Genomic DNA, 19,825 nt, shown 5'->3' on the forward strand with positions numbered 1-19,825 from the left:
CCCCGCCTACCCCCCCCCCCCCCCCCCATAAATGCATGGCTGTTCCTCACCTCCTGCCAGTTATTGAATTCTGGTAATAAACTCCAGAGGTGTTATTAGAAGCATATGAAATACTGTTTACCACTTCCAGTATATGTGTTTTTTGTTTCGGTGCAAGAAGTGTGTAAATATTTTCTCAAGTTCTCCAGTTTATTCTGCTTCTGCAGAGCCTGTTGAATTTGCAGGAGTCCGTTGGGTATAAGAAATAGCTCCATATTGTATTCAAGCTGCTGTTCTTTCTTAAGCTTAAAATGTACCTAACATTTTACTTTAGTGCAGAAGGCATCGTTAGAACTGAAGAAAGGAGCAGTTTTAGCATAAAGGCAAAGCAATGCTTTCTTTTTTTAGGTTGATAGATTTTTTACTTCCATTTTGCTTTTCTTCTGGATATATAAGGCTAGCTCAATTTTAATGTCCTCTCTACTTATACTATACATGAGAAAGGTTATTAGGATGCACAGAATGGCTTCATTAATACTCTTGAAGCTTTGTGGGATATTTTTGAGCAGTAATGCCCAAGAAAAAGGTGTGAAACTTGAGTTCCTAGAGCCTCAAGTGGCCCTGCAACTGCAATAATACAGCAAGTCTCGTTCAGTTCGGACAGAGCTTGGGAAACCATCACTACAGTGTTAAGTTTGCTGGCAACTCGTGGCTGCAAGCGCTACTGAGGGAAAGAGCTATTTCAAGAACTGCTTTTTGTATTAGCAGGCTGTATCTTGAATGTGAACTGTAGCTAATTTGTGTGTATCGTTACCAGCTCTTGTGGCTGCAGGTTGATACCTGCCTGATGCGGTACCATTGCTGTTGTCTTGAAAATGCCAGAAGCTGACCTGTGTTATTCTTGTGTTTATTCAGCATTTACCTGAAAAATCCAATTATATGTGATTACTAACTTGCTTAGGAATTTCTATATAGAGCCTACTCTGGAACTTAATTTCTTCTCTTCCCCGTAGTACTTCATGTCCAAGAACTCCTGCTTTTCTAATGAAGATTTTTGGAAGTCAGGTGTGTGTTTATTATTAGACTTATCTGTTCTCTGAGAAGAGCCAGCCAGCTTATTCCTTGCCCTTATCCCTCACACTTTGGCAGATTCTTCACCACTTTTAACAGCAAGCTGTGTTGAGCTCTGACTTCTGGATAGCTCTTCCTGCTCTGTCTGAACAGATTTTTGTACCTTAGCTGTTTCACATTATATATATATATTGACTATATTTGCATAAAAACTCCCTGATTCACCCATCCTGGCAGCTCTTGCTTCTCTTACCCCTTCTTTACCAGAGAGGGAATACCTGAGGGAGTAATAGAGCATTAGGATCACAAATGCTGCTTCCTCCTTTGCTTGTACATGCTCTAGAAATATATGTAATAAGGAACAGTCACTGCTGCTACCTGCACACCTGAAGGCACACACTGACTAACTGCTAGTCTTCAGCTTCCACACTGAAGCTGAGAGAAACCAAAGCTTTGACTCAATGGTTGTTTTGTTTGTGTTAACTTACTGAACTGTACTGATTTGTTTGCTTAACTTTAAACCTCTGTTCATCCATTTGGCTCTAGTTCAGATGCCCAGTTCAGTCTTTGTTGGACTAAACCTTGAGATTTCAGTACAGTATCAAGCTCTACTGCTCTGCAATGCTACATGGTCTTAGAGATGCACACAGCTCTAGGAAACTTTGGGGTTTTGTTCAAAGGTTATATTTACTGCTGATAAAAATGGTTCAGAACATGGCTTTTGTTTTTTCAGATTTTTTTGCTGAAACTTAGAAAGAATCTTTGTCCTGTCCTGACTGTAACTGAAGATGCTGCTTTTTTTGTACTGAAGGATATTTGAATTTCATTTAAAACACCCTTTTCTGCTGCTCCTCCCACTTGTCTCCAATAATCCATCATTCTTCAGGAATTGAGACATGGTTATTCTTGACATATTTAATATGAAAAGTAAATAGTAGCTGCTCAGCTGAGTGATCTCAGTATTTTCTGATTGACAAAAATAACCTTGAAGAGTAGAGTAAACATGCGGTGGGTAGGGAGTTTTATGATTCATTCAGGTAACTACACTGAACAACTTGGTTTTGGTGTCTAATATAAATTAAAGCTAAAGTAAAGTTTCCCTTATTTAGTATTATAAAAACTTGGAAACTATCAAGTCTTAATATCTTTCCAATGTGGTTCTCAACAGGTGAAAGTACAGAAGTAGTAGAGAGGCAGCTCTCAAGAGCAATGCAGTTAACATACATTACCTAGGGGAGATCTGTTATAGAATGGATTCCTGAAGAATTATTCTTTAACTATCCCTACAGATGAGGTTGTGAGTCATAAGATGTTTACAGTTGCATTTCTTATGTAAAGGTTTGTATTTAGAGACACTTCACTTCCAGCCCTCCCACTTTTTGCTGTCAGCTACCTGAGGATTTCAGTGTGCTGTACAGAGTTAATGTTAAGAGGTGAGGCCAGGTATGTTTAAAAGCACAAGAAGGGCAGTGATCAGTTAGGATATGCTGACCAGGTAACACAGGGGAGGGCTACTGTACTGGTAGCAGTGCAGCAAGCTGTACTACAGGGTATTTTCTTTACGCCCCGTAGTTCAGGTAGTATGCCCAAATACATACTGTTTTGTCAGTCAGCTATCAGCATGGTCTTATTTTTCTGCCATGGCAACAAACTCATGACGTTTCTAAAGCTTCATGGCTTTCACTGTAAAGCTTCACTCAAATGTAAAGAGACTGTGAACTAAGTTCAGCTTATATGAAAATCTTATTTTACCTCTCTTTTTTTTCCCTAGAATCTAAAAATATCTGTTGACATCATTGAAATTGTCAAATTCTAAAAAAACAGAAGCCAAATCACAGATTGTTTGGAATGTGAAATATACCTTTGTCTTAATATGCATCACGGTTCGAAGCTTGTATGTGTCTCAAACATCAGCAGGTAAAGTAGCTATCTGTAAAGTAGAGGAGAAAGTAGCTTGGTCCAATTATATAAAGAATATTACTTGCCTTAATTGGGATGTCAAAGTAATCCTTACTCCCTCTTTCAGGTATTTAGAATTAGGTTGTTGTTCTGAAAGCTTCTGAAATTCCTCTGTTGTGTTTTCTTTTTTTAAAAAAAACCCAAACAACAAAAACCCCCAAAAATCCCAAACACAAGACAAAACATAAAACAAAAAAAACCTGCCCAGACACCCCACCATCAAAGTACATTGGGAGGTGAGAGGGATGTTTGCTTTTGCCAGTGTATTTTTTGTCCACTTTTAACACTGGAATATCCCTAGCTATAGTATTGGAAGGAATATTATGTAGTTGATGCACTTTGGAACACTGGGGAAATTCTAGGAGGTCAGAGAAGTGCTGATGTATCAGTATTAAAAGGAGATGGAGTGGATGAACATGGCAGCTAGTAATGTGCTGTGCAGAGACACCTGAGCTACCTTGCGTATTTGACTAGCACTGCATGATGTTAATACATACATAGTTTACATTATTACCAGCTCTCCCACTTACTCTTAGTACAGAATTTAGTTAGGAGAGAAAAGTAGGTAATTAATCCTAGTAAACAAGGCTTTAAGGAGAAAAGAGCATGTTAAATTTGTTGTTTGACTTTGTTAAAGGTATCTCTCTTGATGTTGAGGAATATAAAAATTAGTATTGAATATCAGTAAATGCCATTCAGTTCAGAATAGTTCAAGAATAGTCCGGGGGTGTACGAGACTGAATAGTTTCCATGGATGTTAAGCAAAAACTGGTAATTGCTTGTCATAATTTGTTTGCATTACTGATTTTGTTGGTGCAAAATGTCTGTTGATTTAAAACTTCTGCATGATAAAACTGTGGGTCATGGAAAGGCAAATAGCACTTACGCAGCCATCATGATTGTCAGGTGAAGTAGATCCATTCAGATATGTGTGCTAAGGCTGCTGTATGTAAAGCTATACACCTGGGAACAAGGCAGTTCAGCTGAATTTAAATCAAGGCACATGGTAACCTAGAAAGGAGTGCCTGAACTGCATTTTGGAATCATAGTGGATAAACAGCTTAAACATGAGTTTCCAAGGTGATGCTGTGACAAGGTAATGTAGTTCTCAAATGCATTAATGGAATGCATAGAGATACATTCTTGCCTGTGTGGGGTGGGTTGAAGTAGTTATCAAAATACTATGTACGGTTCTGACATCAGCACTTAAAAAGCAAACAAAAAAAATACTGTCTGCAAGGGGGATTAATCTCCAATTTGGTGGAGAGCTAAGCAGCGCAGTAAAGCATTAAGAGTTTACTGTGCAGCTTCTTGGCAAAACTGAGAGGTGACTTGATTAGAGTCCTCAGATATCTCCTTGGCAAGATAATACTGGCTAGTAGTGAGCTTTTTTAATCTTGCTGATAAACACAACAAGAATTTGTAGCCAGGTATGTTCCAATTAAAAGACTAAGTTTTTCACAGTGAAGGTGATTAACCATTGGATTATGATATGAAGAGCAGCCATGTATTTCTTAATTTCTTAATACCTTTGAATCAAGATTGTGGAAAAAATTCTGAAAATTGCTTCAGCCAGCTGCAAGGTACTGAACTTTTGTTTCATATACATTTAGAGAACTGTAATTCATAAGAGGTCAGACTTGGTGATCAAATGGTAGGTCATCATGCTAAAGAAAAAAGATGGGGAGCAGCTATTCTTCTCTTTCACCAGCTTCCCTCTTTTTGAACAGAGATGGGTTTGGGACTTTTCCTTAGAAATCTAGAACATGATCAAGCCAGTAAAATGTTCTGAACAGGAGTAAGTAAGCAGATATTGATATATATTGGAGGTGTGTCAAAATAGTGTCCCATATATTTAATCCAAACTCATGACTGAAAAATCCTAATCTGTGGTTATAGTACTAGTGAGCTCTTGGTAGGATACATGTTACTACTTTGCTGCCAGGGCACACTGCTGGCTTGTGTTCAGCTTGCTGTCTACCAAGTAGTCCTAGGACCTTGTCAGCAGTGCTGCTGTCCAGCCAGTCTCAAGTCTGTATCACTAAAGGAGTTCTTCCTTCCCAGTTCATAGCATGGAAGATGCTCAGTGAGGGTGAAGCAGGGTGATTTTTATTGAATCCACTTCAGAAAATACAGCTTTGTAAAATTATTTATTTTATGTGTTATATAAAATTATTTATTGCATCATATTTTATATATTGCATTTATATGTATTGTGTGAAATTATTTTGTATGCACTGATGCTTGTTTTAAAGTGGATGCTGAATAAAATACTGAATTAATCAGGAATGAAACTAGGGAGAGTAAACCTGTGGAAGAAGGAATAAACAAGACAATAATTTTGATCTATGATAATGCATCACGTGTGGAGACTCGACACAAGTGTTTGATACTTTCCGAGCTCTCCAGATTGTTACAGTGAGTAGCCTCATGGTGGACTAAGCATCTCGAGGTGGAGATAGCTGAAAGCTAGAAGTGCTTTTCGTGTATTACATATGTTAAAGGTGGGAACGGGGAAATTTAAGCTTGAGAACTATCTCAGCTAAAGAGCTAACTTGCATACAATCTACATGCTCCTCTGGATGGTAATTTCAACAGAAGCATCTGGTGCTCGAGTTTGGCAATTCTGGTTTCTCCTGGCTGTTTGTAAGAAGGCAAATAGGGTAGCTCTGCTGCTACCACTTGTGTTCTTTGCAGAAATTCAGTCTGTGTCCAGTCTGATTGCTATTCTGTGGTGTGGTTCCTAGCACTTGCACAAGGCCAACTCTTCAGGTAGATGCAGTGAGTTTTGCGGTGAGCCTGTACCTTGTAGGAGGAAGAAATGGGGAAACCACACCACAATTGATGGAAAACCTGTTTTGGTAAGAGACTGTGGAGACACTGTAGGTGCAGAAAGGTATCAGCAGGTCCAAAGGCTAAGATTCCTAATCCCATGGCGGGGTGCTGGGATGAGGGTGGTAAACCACAGGTATGACTGATTGCTCTCCCTACACAGTGTTTCCTGCTTGATCTTTTGGAGACAGACTGCTGGACTAAATGGACACTGATCTGTCCTTGCAGGGCATTTTTTTTTTTAACGTTCATGTTGGAGAAGGGGATTTTTTTCCCTTTTTTCCCCAACCTATTGATAAAAGCTGTACAAGTGAATTTACAGCTCTTGCTATGTTGGGAATAACACCAAAGGATTTAGGGAAGTAAAAGTCATGGCTTCCCTGGAAAATTAAGTTGGCTTGCATTGGGCTGTTGTGACCCCATCTCCTTCCACTTGTGTGCTGGATATTGCATCACCAGGCGATGAGTTGGTCAGCTGAATTTGCTTCCTGTGTGTGTCCATCCGTTCCACCCCCTGCCAAAAAAAAAAAGAGGTGGGGGGCAACTGGATGTAAGTGGATGTGGAAGAACTGCAGCTCTGAGTTTGTTTTAAGCCTTTGTGGTACCATGTCCCAAAATATTTTGGGGTAAGTAGAGGCTTTTTGAAGATGTAGCTGAGACCACAAGTAACAATGGCAGCATTTGGATATTTGTAAACATTTTTTACTCTTTTGAAATAGAGCAGTAAACTTTGCTGTATGTTTAAAATCACTGTCAGGGGAATTGAATTCTCCCATTATTCAGTGATGAAAGAGACATCGTTGCTCTGGACTGGCTCCTGGAAGAGCTTTTCACTGCTGTAGAACCAGTAGTGATTTTTGGCCAATTACTTCAGCTTCTTGTGTAGTTTCTCTGTCTTTGTGTATTAGATTTGCAAAGCTGTTGCCTTGAAACCACCTCTAACATCCAGAGATTTAAAATGAAAGCAGGAAATGCTACTGAATTAAAAATGCCCCTGTTTTGGGTTGTATTTACTTAAGTGTAACAATACTACCTTTTAAAACAGTAGCTTTCTCCTATGTACTAAACTGTCTGCAGTGGAGATGCAATATAAACTTTAGTTTTGCTTTCTCAGTATGTGCTGCAAAAGAGCCTTGTAGAGGCACTTCAGGAGTTTTCAGATTACAGGTTGGAAAGAAATCAAATTTTTGAAGGCTAGTAGTTTCAGTCAAAGCTTATCAGATTATTAAAACCTTTTTTCTTTTCTTTTCTTTTTGGAGGATTGAAGAAGTTAGTGTTATCCAGCATTCCTGCTGAGTATATAACTTACTGCCATTTCTGATCTTTGAAGAGAGATTTATCGCTTCCTGTGGCAATACTGAATACTGAAAAGGTACTCATTGATTACTTGATCCTTGCCTACCTTCCATATTAATGCACTCCTCTCCTTCCTGCTCAGGAATGACTACTGTTGACTCCTACCTACTCTGAGCTACTAGAGCATTATATGAGCCCAGCGTAGTTTATACTTGGCTCCTATAGTGTGTGTGGAAATAGTTTTGTCCTGTTGAAGCAGCTGCATCCTCTCCCTGTTCTACCAGCATTTTGACCTACATGAAGAAGAATTTGGCAGCTTCCATGACAGTATGATGGAGCAGACTATCAAATATTCAGATGTCTGACTTGCCTGACATGACATCTGTAATGTTTTTGGAGACATCTGCTTCAAGCGGCTTGTGCAAACAAATCCTTAGGGATGTTTTTCCACCTCCACCAAATTCAAAGAGCATTGAGTGTTTGTCCTGCTCTGTTATCAGTCCAGTTCTCCCTGGTTAGAAGTACTTGATCCAGTGCAGTTGTTGGTCGGTATGATGTGTCACCATTTGCTCTTGTCCCAGAGCTGCCTCTTCAAACAGGCTGTCGCGTGCTGGGAGCCAGGGAGCCTTTTCAACCACCTTCTGGCACTCAAGATATAACCTCTTGTTAAGATTCTGGAGAAAAGAGCACACAGTAGTCCTTGTTTCTTCAAAGACACATTTTTATTAGTTTAGATTTACTCCCTGTGGGCCTGGGTTGTCTCCTGCAAATGAAAAAAAGTAGTGAGGTCCCTTGGTAGTACTGCTTCCACCTTTTCTATCTGAAGTTCATATAGGAGCGTTGTCTGATGTTGGTCTTTGTACAGCCCTTCTTTGACTTCATATCACATGTGGTTTTGTGTTTCCTAAACAATGATACACTAAGCCTGTGCTCTTCTAATGCTCTTCTCTTAAATACTAGGCGGCTTTGTATATTCACTGCTCTGAAAGTGCAGGTCACTAGTAGATTGCCAGGAATGACTGTACTTCTGCACATTAACAAAAGAACTGGTCAGTGTTTGAGATCTTGCAAAAGCGTTCCAGGTCCTCTAGAACGTATGTGGAAGCTAAATGCTGAGACCCCTAAATCTCTCTGTCCTAAGAGCATTGTAGTTATAACTGTATAGATGAAAAAACCTTCACTGTTTTGTGTTTGAAGTTTAATTATATCCTTCATTTTATATAGTGCAAAGAATGGTAAAGTAATTTGGGTTGGAAGGGACTTCTTGTGGTACCCTGGTTCAACCCTTGGCTCAGTGCAGGGCCAGCTTTGAAGTTAGATGAGGTTGTTTAGGGCTATGTTTAGCAAATGTTTTCAATAGCTGAAAGATCAGAGTTTCCACAACATCTCTGAGCAACCTGCTCTATAGTGTTTGACCACTATTCTTGCTGCAGCTTGTCTGTTGCATCTTGTTCTTTTACTGTGTACCTCCAAGAGTGTGGTTTCATCTTCTCTTTGCTCTCCCCTTAGGTAGTTGAAGGTAGCAGCAAGATCTCCCCTTAGCCTTCTCACAGCTGACTCTGTCAGCCTGCTCTTGTAGGTCTTGTGCTCTAGCCACCTTGCTGTTTTGGCAGCCCTCTAATGGGCTCTTTCCCATGTATGTCAGTGTACTAAGCTCAAAAATGGACTTGTGGAGCACTTAAATTTCCAGCTTATCCCTGTTTTCCTTCAAGCTTATGAAATCTTGCTCATATGTCAAAGATCTGATTGGAATGTAAATCATGCAAGGTATTTTTATGCCAGAAAATACGCTGGATACTATAAGAGATGTAGACTGTCTTTCTAGTAGAGGCGGTTAGGAGTGGCTTTCCTTCCCTCTGGGACATTCAATTAAGTGTGCTCTATTGAAGAGTCCTGGTGTGTTTTGTCCAGTGATGAAACTTCTGAGATGATACATTTTCACGTGTTTGCGTCAAGTGTCTTCTGAATGGAGAAGTCCTTCAGTCTTAAGGCTCTTCTGTGTTAATTTACAATTTTTTAAGTTTTAGAAAATGGTAGTCTTCTCCAGGGTACAAGTCAGGAATAAAAACTTAGCTACCAACAGTAACTGGTTTATATGCTTACCACCACTGTGCGCAAGCTTCCACCGGCACAGAACCTGGCAAGGATGCAGCTAGCGTCAGCAGTCTTAATGTGCCCTTAGCAGTGGTGCACACCCCACGTATCCTCTGAGCCTCCCCTTTTTTGATCAGTGAATGCATATAGCATATGTGGTTTTTAGAGAGTAAGTGTTAAATAAAGAGATCAATTCCAAATGCTTTTTTAAAAGCTCACTGTCACTAAGCATCCACAGCTCCTACAAACTTCTTATCAGCAGTGCTCTTTGAAGCTGATAAAAAAATTAAAAACATACTTGCCAAGAAAAAAATGCAGCCAGAATCCAGATTTGAGTGCCTTGTACTAAATAAATGACAGAACAACTTGGGCAAAAAGTACTTGAATTCAAAGGGCGTAGAACTAGTGTGAAATTCAACGCTGCTTGGCCTGCATCACTGAGTGCAGCAAGAATATGTGCCTCGCTTGAGAATTACTCCTGTGGAGTTGCTTGCTGTTCCCAGGGTTTTTAGCATGTATGCACACAGAGGACTGAAAAGGATTACAGTTGAGAAATAATGTGCTGTCTTGTAAATATTTTAGTTCTCTAAATGTGAATATTTTAAGCTCTTAATTGATAAGAGTAACGAAGCTAGCTTCGCAACTCTTCAGCGAGCTGAGGCTGTTCTTCCTCGGGGTAACAAGGTTAGAATTGTGTTAGAGCTGATTTTGTTACTTTATTGATAGTGTTACTTGCTGCATTGACAGTATGTAACGGGTTATACTTGCTCTAATTTACACTCCTTTAACAATAAAAGCTGCTTTGCTCTTGTGACTTGGTATTCCACAGCACAGGAGAAGAAGGCCATCTGAAGTAGGCATAACCAGCTCTAAAATGTCACATCGCACTCTTAATTTGACATGAGGCATACAGAGCTTTAGGCTGTAAGAACTGTAAATGCTAAAGAGTTTGAGAAGAGGTCAAGAAGGAGTTTGTAAAATGAGTTCATTCTTCCTGGTGAAAAGTATTAAAGCTGATTAAAATACTCTTGTTTTTGTTTAAGGCTTTTTTGACAAGTGAAGGGGTCCTCAAGTAATTCTCAGTGCTATTCTTCTAAGAGGTGTGGGACTACACATTTTCTGTTAAACAAGCATTGAACATTCAAATGGTGCTTTTTTTTTTACCCCCCCCCCTTCTCTTCCCTTTCTCTTTTATGTAGTTTCACTAGTACGACTCATCTGTTCTGTTCCAGAGTGTGTTCTGACATCAAGAGCTGCATGAAGAATAGCCAGCATGAAGAGAACAAATCAGTCCAGGCAGAAGTGCAGAAGCGTCAAGAACATAAATGTAAATTAAGGGGTTTTAAAGTGTGGTATGCGTTCCATGCCAAGGCAGTAGTTTCCTGAACACTTAAAGCTTACACTGTGCTGGAAGAAACCCTCTTGCCGTGCTTCTCTTTTGGCTGGCCTGAGTGTTTGGGCACATCAGAGACCTGGTCTGGATGGAAATAAGTATCTTTTTGGCTGGGTGAGTTCTGGCCTGGATTAGTTTCCTGACCAGTTAGCTGCAGTCTTAGAAATGCTTGTGCTAACATGAGGAATACTTGGGGTGATGTGGGTGGGAATGAGTGGGCAGTTTAAAGGCAGGGATGGCTTTTCTGACAGAGGCCTTGCTCCTGGAGGAAAGGTTTTTTCCTCCAAGGTTGAGTGCCTTTGTGGGTTTGGGTTTTTTTGCTTCATCTGTTTTGAAGGTTGATTGTAATGGCACTTTCAGGGCTCAGTGTATGAGAATATTTGGAACACGAGTCCAAATTAATTAGATGTGTGTATAAAATGGATTAAACTACTTAAAGCTTTAGCATGAGGGCCACTGTCTAGGGTTCACCTGGGTTTAATTCTGTTTACATCTATTCCAACACTTACTAATTCAGATGAACTTTTCTGTGATTGAAAAGCAAGGATAACTTAATTTAGGGTCCAGGAGTTTGTCTTGTCCACCACCTTTCTGCCATAGGTGTTTCCAAAACTCTCCTGGAATTTCCTGTCCCTGCTGCAACAACAGTAAACTCCACCTCTACATTTGACAACCTGACATTAAGTTAACTAGCACCGACTTTAGTTTTCCTTATAGGCATCAGGGTGTAATTTGTGAGGTGACTAATAGTTACTGCATGGACAGCTGTTGTTCATGGGGTAGGACCCATGTTACCGTCCCAGGGATGAGCACTTCCTTCTCTGATTTGAAGCCTGAATTCCCTTGTCCAGGAAGAGTATCACAACTTAATGAGTACTCATGCAAAGGTAAAAGGAATAGCTGTTCCCTAAAAGTTTCTTCTTGGATACTTGTTTATCTAGATATGAAGCCTTAGAGGAAAACAAAATCCAAATGCTTGTAGCTTATTATGAAGTCTCCAGAATGCCAGGAAGCTTGTTGCACTGGTCTCTTTTCAGGTGTGGTAGTGTCTGGTATTGCCATTTTGATATCATGCAACACTGCATCAGATGGCCGAAGAATCCTTCTCTGGTCAGGCTGATTTTGAAGAAACACCTTTTTTGCTGTTAGCAGTTGGCTCATAGACTAAATGAAAGCCTAAATTAATATGTGAGGGGGGAAAAAATGACCACAAATACTTGTTGATAAAATATTAACCTTTTCCAGTATCTACCTACAGTATTAGACTACTTTTTGTGGCAGTGGATTTTACAGGCTGTTTTAACCTGAAATAGTTTTCTGTTGTTCTCAGTTTATTACCTTCAAGTATTCCACTGGTCTTTTGTGAGCTTCTTCATCACTTATATTATGAAGAACTGGAAAAGGAGGGACTGATTAGTTTTATGATCTAGCATCAGCTGAAAATTAATTCCTCTGTGACTGCTACTTTTAAGGTGTAAATCTTTCTGTATTTTACACCTGATAAAATTGCATGTTTGTCCTTCTGAAATGAACCATCAGGCTAGCAAAACAGAATACCTTTTAATATATTAAGAAAAGGGAAACACTTCCAAAAAAAAGGTTGATATGGAAATGTTTAATTCACATTTCTCTACTTTTAGTAGAGAATTCTGTGTGTGACTAAAGAACTAGTGTCATCTAATGAGACTGCACTAGCAGTTATTGGAAGAAATAGGGAAAACTTAAAACTAAAATTTAAAAGAATGTTAGATAGGAATGGAAGGAGAAATTAAGGAAGAATACTAAAATTGTCCCTACTACCTTCTCAATAGAATTTTAATTCTCCAAATCTAAAGGAAAAACAAGGAAAAAATTGTTCTTCCAGAAATAAAGCTGAAATGCTTCCACCAGACTGCTTGCTTCATTAAGGCTTACCATGTCAAGTTAAAAGTTAGTTATAGCCCAAGTGACTTGAATGTGTGGGGTTTGTTGTCAGTAACTGCAGTGATTTATTTTTTTTAATTATTATTATTTGTCTTGACAATGCAAGTTTCAAGCAGTTGACATCATTGTATTACGCTTTCCTCTCCATTGTAGGCTACAGCTTATTACGGCAGAATTAGCAGTATTAGTTCTGGTAGAGCCTTGATTCTGGGGCCTTTTGCCACTGTCAGGTGCAAGGATTAAGAGGGAGCTTGTTCTGCAAACAGCCGAGAAAAGATACAGAATTGAGTTTCCTTCTGTCTTGCTGGGGGACCCTGTATTTATGCTCTGTTTTCATATCTTGCTCATGTCTTCCCCTGAGTTCTTGATCCAAAGTAACAGGTTAACTTTATCCTGGGTAATTGCAGAAAATCACAGGTGTGTGCTACTTGCTGACTGAAAAATAGGGGTCAGTGCTGACTGAAGTTTCTCATCACTTTGAATTATTTCATGAGACATGATGAATGTTTTGAAAGAGCTCTGCTAAGATCCCTGGGCAGGAGCAGTAAGTAGGAAGATTACTTTTGTAGGTTACAGAAGGAGAGGAAAAAAAGAAAAGGGGGCGGGGGAGGTGGGGAGAGGCTGGAGGTAGTTGTAGAAATGTCTCAGGATGCATTTTGGTACTAATTCTACACCAAGGTAGCTGTGAGTAATGAATGTCCTGTAGCCAGGGAGATGGCTTGGCTGTGCTCTGGGGAGTCCATAAGGGTAAAAGGTAAAGATTACTTTTGATAACAGCTGGCCCAAAGTGTGCTACCTTCATATAAGCTTAAGTAAAAGGTAACTTTGGTTTGCAGTTAACTATTTGAATAAAATAGTAGTGTGGGGGTTTGATCACCGGTAAATGTTATTGAATTTAAACAGGAAGCGCCCACAAACTGGCTGTGACACAGAGGGTTGCAGGCTGCTTGAGAGAAAGCAATTTCACTGTAGTGTATATTTGGGGGATGCAGGATGGCACAAAGTGGAGGGACACAGCTCAGTGTAGACACGTAGCTTCTGGGATACAAGGTTCTTGGTGCTGTGGTTTGCTTAAAGCTTTAAGCTGGCACTGCTGCTTCAGGTGGCCCTGGCACTCTTAACCTGCTCCCTTACCTCTGTCTGCCCAAGCATTTGTGTAGGGAATTGGATCAGGAGCTGAACATGTTCTGACATAATTAACTGTTTTTCCCTGCACTGGTTTTCAGCTGGAATTAGTTCTCGATCAAGTTTGTTATGGTGAGTGAATTATTCTATCAATTGCGAAGGAAGGGAAAAGGTGAGAGCAGCTCTTTCAGCAGCAGCACTGTGTTTTCCTGTCTTACGGGGATTATGAAACCATTATGCAAGTCAAGAACGTGGTCTCCTGTCTGGTTAATGGGGAGAAAGGTGGGTTCCTCTAGATGGTAATCTAGTGTAGAGATCCACTTAAAAACTTTGAATCACTCTCTGGAAGAATGTACTCTTCTCCCTGCCCTATTTAGGGAGGCCAGCCTTTCAGCACAGACACCTCCGTTAGGTAATGACCAACAGGACTCCAGACACTACCAAAGCTGTCTGTCTGCATCTGATCCCTTTGCAGGATCAGTACTTAAGGAAACCATTCTTCTACAACTATGTTTGCAACTGCAGTTGTCACTTCTGTAGCTTTTTTACATATTTTTGGGGGCTTCTTCACATTGACAGGCCCCTTTTCATACACAGAAGAAGCACAAGTATTTATTAACCCATTATGAAGTTTGTTCTTCTGTTCTAGGTTTCTTGCTTTTCCTTTTCCTTACTTTCTCTCCAAGATGCTAAAATATTTCTCAAAGTAGTTGTTTAATAGTGGATTAATGAACTGCCTTTTTTTATTTAAAGCTGTAATAGATTTTTGAAGTAGTATATTTGATAATTTTTTTTTGTTTTCAGTACCAGTATTGTAAGTGGCAAGGAGGAAATGAGAAAACAGCTGGCGATGGGTGTAGCAGTCATAACCAGTGTATGTGGAATTTAATGCAGTAGGCAAATGAAAGCTTTAAGTTTCTAGCATGAGAAAATTACTTAATAAAAGAAGCTTATCCCAGCTTTCTAGTTTCTGCTTTTGGTAGTAAATCTTTCATGTTTTGCATCTGATAGCACTGTAAAAATATCCTATCACAAGTTGTTCCTTAAAGCTTTGTGAGCTTTGTTGAGTAGTTTCACATTCCTAGGCTTATCTTTAAAAGAAAAAAGAGGAAAAAGGTGGTTCCCTCTTTCACCTGTTCCTAAAGAATTGAACACAAGATTCTTAAGCTTTTGTACAACTTTTATTTATAATTGGATGCTTAAGTAACTCTAGCCCTGGTAATCTGTATTTCTGTGGGCAGTTAGCAACAGAAATGCATGAGAGTCTAGTATGAAATTTCAGTCTCTATGTATATAATCTAAGTTCTGGATAACCTGTGGGTCTTTGGCTTTATGCGCAGCTAGCCTGTTTGGATCCAGCTGAGCCTCTTAAATGTAGTACTGTGGCTGAACGACTCCTAGAACCACCTTGAGTTCAAAAGCTTTACAGTGGTGTTTGTGAAGTGCTGAGCCCAAGCTAGCAAACTCTGCTTGGGGGTGCATTGCCCTACACGGAGCTCTTCAAGTATCTTCCTACCACTTTCCAAATTGTGTCAGGATTTTTTTGATTCTAGTACCACACTGTGTGGAGAACAAGAATTGGTGTGCTTTTAAACTGAGAGAGGAGAGCTTTGAGAAGAGATTGCACGTACACCTAGTTCATATTCTGGATTTGTTGCTTATCTAGGGGTACTACTGATATGCCCAGGAGATCGGGAGCAGTGAGTAGTGTTTAAGAGCAGCACTAGGAAAGGCTATGCTTAATGCTTTGTGGTTTATATATGTCTGTTTGCTTTAGGAAAGGTTACATTCATGCCATGTTCATCTCTTATCAGGGAAGCCCTGCTGGAGGAAATGCCAAGGCTACCTACCTGTTAAACTCCCTTATCTTTGACTGTGCTTAGTTGAGAGGCTTTTCAGAAGAAAGTTACAGCTATTTCATGATGAGGAAGGAGAATGACCAAGCACTGCAGTTACTTTGCATCTGCTAATGTCCTTAAATACTTACATAGACATAAATATTGACTGCAAGCAGGGAAAAAAAAAAAAGAAAAAAAATTGCCTGTTTGTCATAAACCCTGTTGGACTTTTTTGTTTTAAATCTTCCTCTTGCTTTAACTGGCAGAAATACTGCATAACTGTAGACTCTTGGGTGAAGTTTTTGCTTATTCCTCTCTTCAACTTTCCAAGGTTCCCAGGGTATGCAGGAGAAACCTAAGTCTTCCATGTTTTAACATAGTGCTTTATTTCCACTCACATATCAATTTTAATAAGTGGCTAATCCATAAGTGTCAAAGCCATGACAATTTTGGAGTGGGATGTGTATGTGGATTGACTGGAGTTCAAAGTCTGAATGTGTTGCAGGGGTTTGGCTTTTTTTTTTTGCTTGCACTAATGTAGCTGCTGATATTTTCATTATTTTATGAATGCCAAAAACTTATTGACAGCTAGCATTTGGTTTCATTGTTTCTATTATTATTATTATTTTGCTCAAGTGAACTGTATATTACAGCACTAAATCTACTTTTCAATTGCTTTGAATGTCCTACAGTTTTTAGTGAGACTGTGCTTTGTTTGGCAAAAAAAAATATTTTGCTGTTATTTGGTCCATGAAGCTTGATGCAGTTCAGGGTTTGTTTTTTTAACATTGGCTGAGAGGCAGGCAAATGCCTCTTTGTGACAGTAGCTTTATTATAAATAACCCAGCTAGAAGAACATTCACTGGCACTAGCTATCCTAATATATAAACATCTGTCTCTGGGTTTGTACTGTCTGCATTGACATTTACAGCAAGTTGTCTTTAATATTTCTACAATTAAGATTAATGCTGTTGTAGGACTGCATTAATTGAATGCTGTCTTTTTGTGTTGATGTGTTGAGTTTTATCTGCCTTGCTGTACTGGAAGTTTTCTTAAATCATCTTCCTGAATGTTAAGAGTTTATACCTTCAAGCTGAATGCTATGCTGGTTAAGTGTGAGGCTTTTGGAGGGGACCCAGAATGGCAAAACGTTCTATTGTAGTTGGGCTGAGACTTTTTCCTGTGCTGCAGTTAGTAGGTCTGTTGGCATTAAACTACTTTCTCTCAAGCAATCTTTTGATTCCTTTCACTGGAGTAAGGTGTCAGTTGTATCAAATGCATACCCCATCTTATTTCTGCTTGTTTCAGTATTTTAGATGAGCTACCTGTCAGTTATTTGAGAAAGCTTAGGTCTGTTGTTTGGGTGTCACAACTTTTTACCTGGCTAATTGGATTGTGACAGTGCATTGAGCTGTTTAGTGATCCAGTGTCTCTCATTTGAGTTGGTAGAGCCTGTTGAGCAAGCATGTGTGTCAAGACTAGCTTGAGCTATTGCATGGGAATTGTGGTGTTGATTTCAAATGTTCTTTGGTCTTTCCTTGGTCACTATCCTTATTCTGGAAGCTCTTCTCTTTCTTTTTTTTTTTTTTTTTCCCCAGTCTTGATTTACCAAATCATCTTCTGTTAACCTGCTGCTTTGTTTTCCTTTTTAGAGTCAGTCATTGTGGAACTAAGCTATTGGTATAAGGTACAGTAACTGGTAGGAAGAGAGCTGAAGATAAAAGCCAGAAATAAAAAGTTGGGAGAATGGTAAGGCAAAATATATTGAGCAGTTTTTATTCCTAGTGTTCTGCTATAATGGTCTTGGTTGTAGCAAGCGACACATGTTCTCTGAAATATCGGAAACTTTGTCTCAGAACTTGGCTGGGTAATTTCTAGGAGCGTAAATCTGTAAAAAATGAGGAAGATCCAATTCTGTTAAAATTAGTGGAAATGGAAAATCCTCAGCAAGCTGCGGGATCACAATCAGTGAGTTGATGGTATCTTCTGGTGACCCCTCCAATAAACATAAAACCTTCCTCTAAACCCCACTTTGTGAAAAAGACATTTAAGTTTAAAAAAAAAGAAATAGAGGAAGGACAAAAACTGGCTAATACTTTAAGACAGAGTGATTGAGAAGTGACATGGACAGGCAGTGCAAAGCTCACCACAGCAGAGATGGAGAGTCTGTCCAGAGAGCCAATTTAATAGGAAAGAAAGAGCCCATACATCTCATCTAGCCCCCTTTCCTCTCAAGTTTAGAGGCCATCCTGTGCCCCCCCAGTTGTAGAAGTATTTTAATTTGAAAATCCACACTTTCTTGGGAAGAAATCTTGGTAGCTTGGCAAGATTTTTGAGCTGGCCAAGACATCAATCGAGATTCCTTCTGTATATTTCTGTATTTTCATGGTATGTTGTTAGTTTAACCTGGAGTGTTTGTAGTTTTCTTTAAAATACTGTAACATTTCCTCTGGCAAGAGCCTGCTTTAAAAACAGTCATTTTCAGATTAATTTACTGAAAGGAACAGACTGTAGTGCATAGCATGGAACAGGCAGGAGTAAATGCTTATCCGTGTGCTGAGTTTTGGAGTACAGGAGTCAGGATGAACTAGAGGGCAGTGAAAGAGGAGGTGGCAGGAGACCATCCCGGCTGCGCTGCTGCAGTGTGTGTCGCTCACCGCTGGAGGACAGCCGTGCTTCGCCGGGCCTGCTGCTTTGGGGTATGGCTTTCGCAGGAAGATGTGGCGAGTAGCGACAGGTAACTCTAGGGTAAGAGATAATCATCTCTAAAATAAGAGAGGGAGCTGGAAAAAAATAGGGGTGTCTTGGTTTCTTTGCTGAATGGTTGTGAGAGGCCTTCCACTTATTTCACATGCATGTACACCCTTCATTGTGAGGATTCTTTAAGCTAAGTCTTGCCTGCAGGCATTTATTTGGTCTCAGTGTAAGCCTGCATTCCTAGGCTGGCAAACTTTCCTGACAACGTGAGCCACATGCAAAAGTCTTCATCTATGTGAGTGACCTGTTCCTTGGTGGACCCAGGATTTTCTGGTGTGCAAGTCTGAGATGATGCCCTCCAACCGCTCCACTGGAGGACCTGCTTCTGCAGGATCCTAGAGGACACTTGCAAATCTTGGCCTGTTGGCTTGCTTTCAGGTGACTTAGCAGGCTTGTTACCAACTTTGATATTGGCAATTAACGTGGAGGTCCTTGTGAGAGCCTGACCTGAACTGCTCAGAGCTGCATGTGTTTGTGTCAAGGTTGCTGACCTCTGCTCTGTTCCTCTACAAGGCACCACAGTGGAATTGCATTAGCTCTGCAGATGGGCTTTTGCCATTTTTTCCCTCTGTCTTAAATCTTTTGTTATTATTGCCTCCCCCACCCTCCCAGCCATTTACCACATTCTTATCTTTTGTTTAGCTCTGTCCATCCTTTTCTTGTTCAGAGAATTCTGGTCACCTGAAGAGGCTTCTCCTTCTGTCTCTCTGCAACTACTTGAGATAATTGAAAAACAATTTGCTCCAATTGTTTTGCAGTTGCTGTAGACCAAAGACTAGTTCTGATCACCTGCTGGCCAGTGTTAAGTACTTACATCATCTTGTGTACTTCAGCTGTTTATCCATATGGATTTGCTTTGACTGGAAAAGCTGATGGGTGGTAAAGGAAAGGAGAGGCTGGATCCCTGCAGGGAGTGCACATGAAGCCATATGTCAGCATTTCTGGGTATTTGGTGCCCCCTGGAGACTGCTGCTGCCCACGACATAATGAATATCATGACAGGACATTAACAGATGTCCCTAGTCTGAGCAGGCTGAAGAACAATATGAACTATATTGCTCTCACAACAGAAGTGGATGATACTAGAAAAGGCAGTAGAGTAAAAGCAAGGAGACTCTAAAAATAATAACATGTCCTGTAATTCTTAAAGCTGGTGAAGACTAACAGCTGTTTCGTGTTTATGTATGTAAGCCTGTGTATTTCAAAAATGCATATGCAAGATTAAGTGTAGATATTTGAAAGTAGTATGGTGTGAGATTTAAGTGTTGAGTTCACAAGACAGATTAAATAGGTTCCGTTAGTTGGTCTGAGAGGCCAGTCAATCCAATAGCAAAATGTGGAAGTCTCTTACCAAATCTGGAATTGGAATCAGAACTTTGTCACAAGCTTTGTAAGGAAACCGGCATTTTTGTTACTTGTTTCAGCAGTAAAATTGACCTTGGTACCTTTTTAAGACTTAAGTGAGGGTTATAATAAAGTACATCCTGATGCAGGGAACGTATTTGACATGGTTGTGGAATCTGGTTTCATTTTTCCCAAGGCAAACCACCTGAAACAG

The 19,825-nt window shown here is 39.9% G+C and overlaps 1 protein-coding gene across 4 annotated transcripts in view; it reads left to right on the forward strand.

Moving 5' to 3' along the window:
- The first annotated feature begins 2,869 nt into the window (after positions 1-2,869).
- The window catches only part of CTCF (CCCTC-binding factor (zinc finger protein)), a 33,266-nt gene continuing 16,310 nt past the window's right edge, over positions 2,870-19,825 (forward strand). Inside the window, exons 1-3 of one of the 4 annotated variants that reach the window (XM_010583796.1) lie at positions 2,870-2,967; positions 7,101-7,213; positions 10,431-10,558. In XM_010583796.1, the coding sequence (XP_010582098.1) occupies positions 10,505-10,558 (54 nt within the window). In that variant the 5' untranslated portion in view covers positions 2,870-2,967; positions 7,101-7,213; positions 10,431-10,504. Of the gene's footprint in view, positions 2,968-7,100; positions 7,214-10,430; positions 10,739-19,825 lie in introns of those variants that run through there. The other 3 variants (XM_010583788.1, XM_010583815.1, XM_010583805.1) reach the window with 3 other exon arrangements.

This window comes from Haliaeetus leucocephalus, unplaced genomic scaffold, assembly GCF_000737465.1.
Source record: "Haliaeetus leucocephalus isolate CR32 unplaced genomic scaffold, Haliaeetus_leucocephalus-4.0 Scaffold92, whole genome shotgun sequence".
Taxonomy (NCBI): domain Eukaryota; kingdom Metazoa; phylum Chordata; class Aves; order Accipitriformes; family Accipitridae; genus Haliaeetus; species Haliaeetus leucocephalus.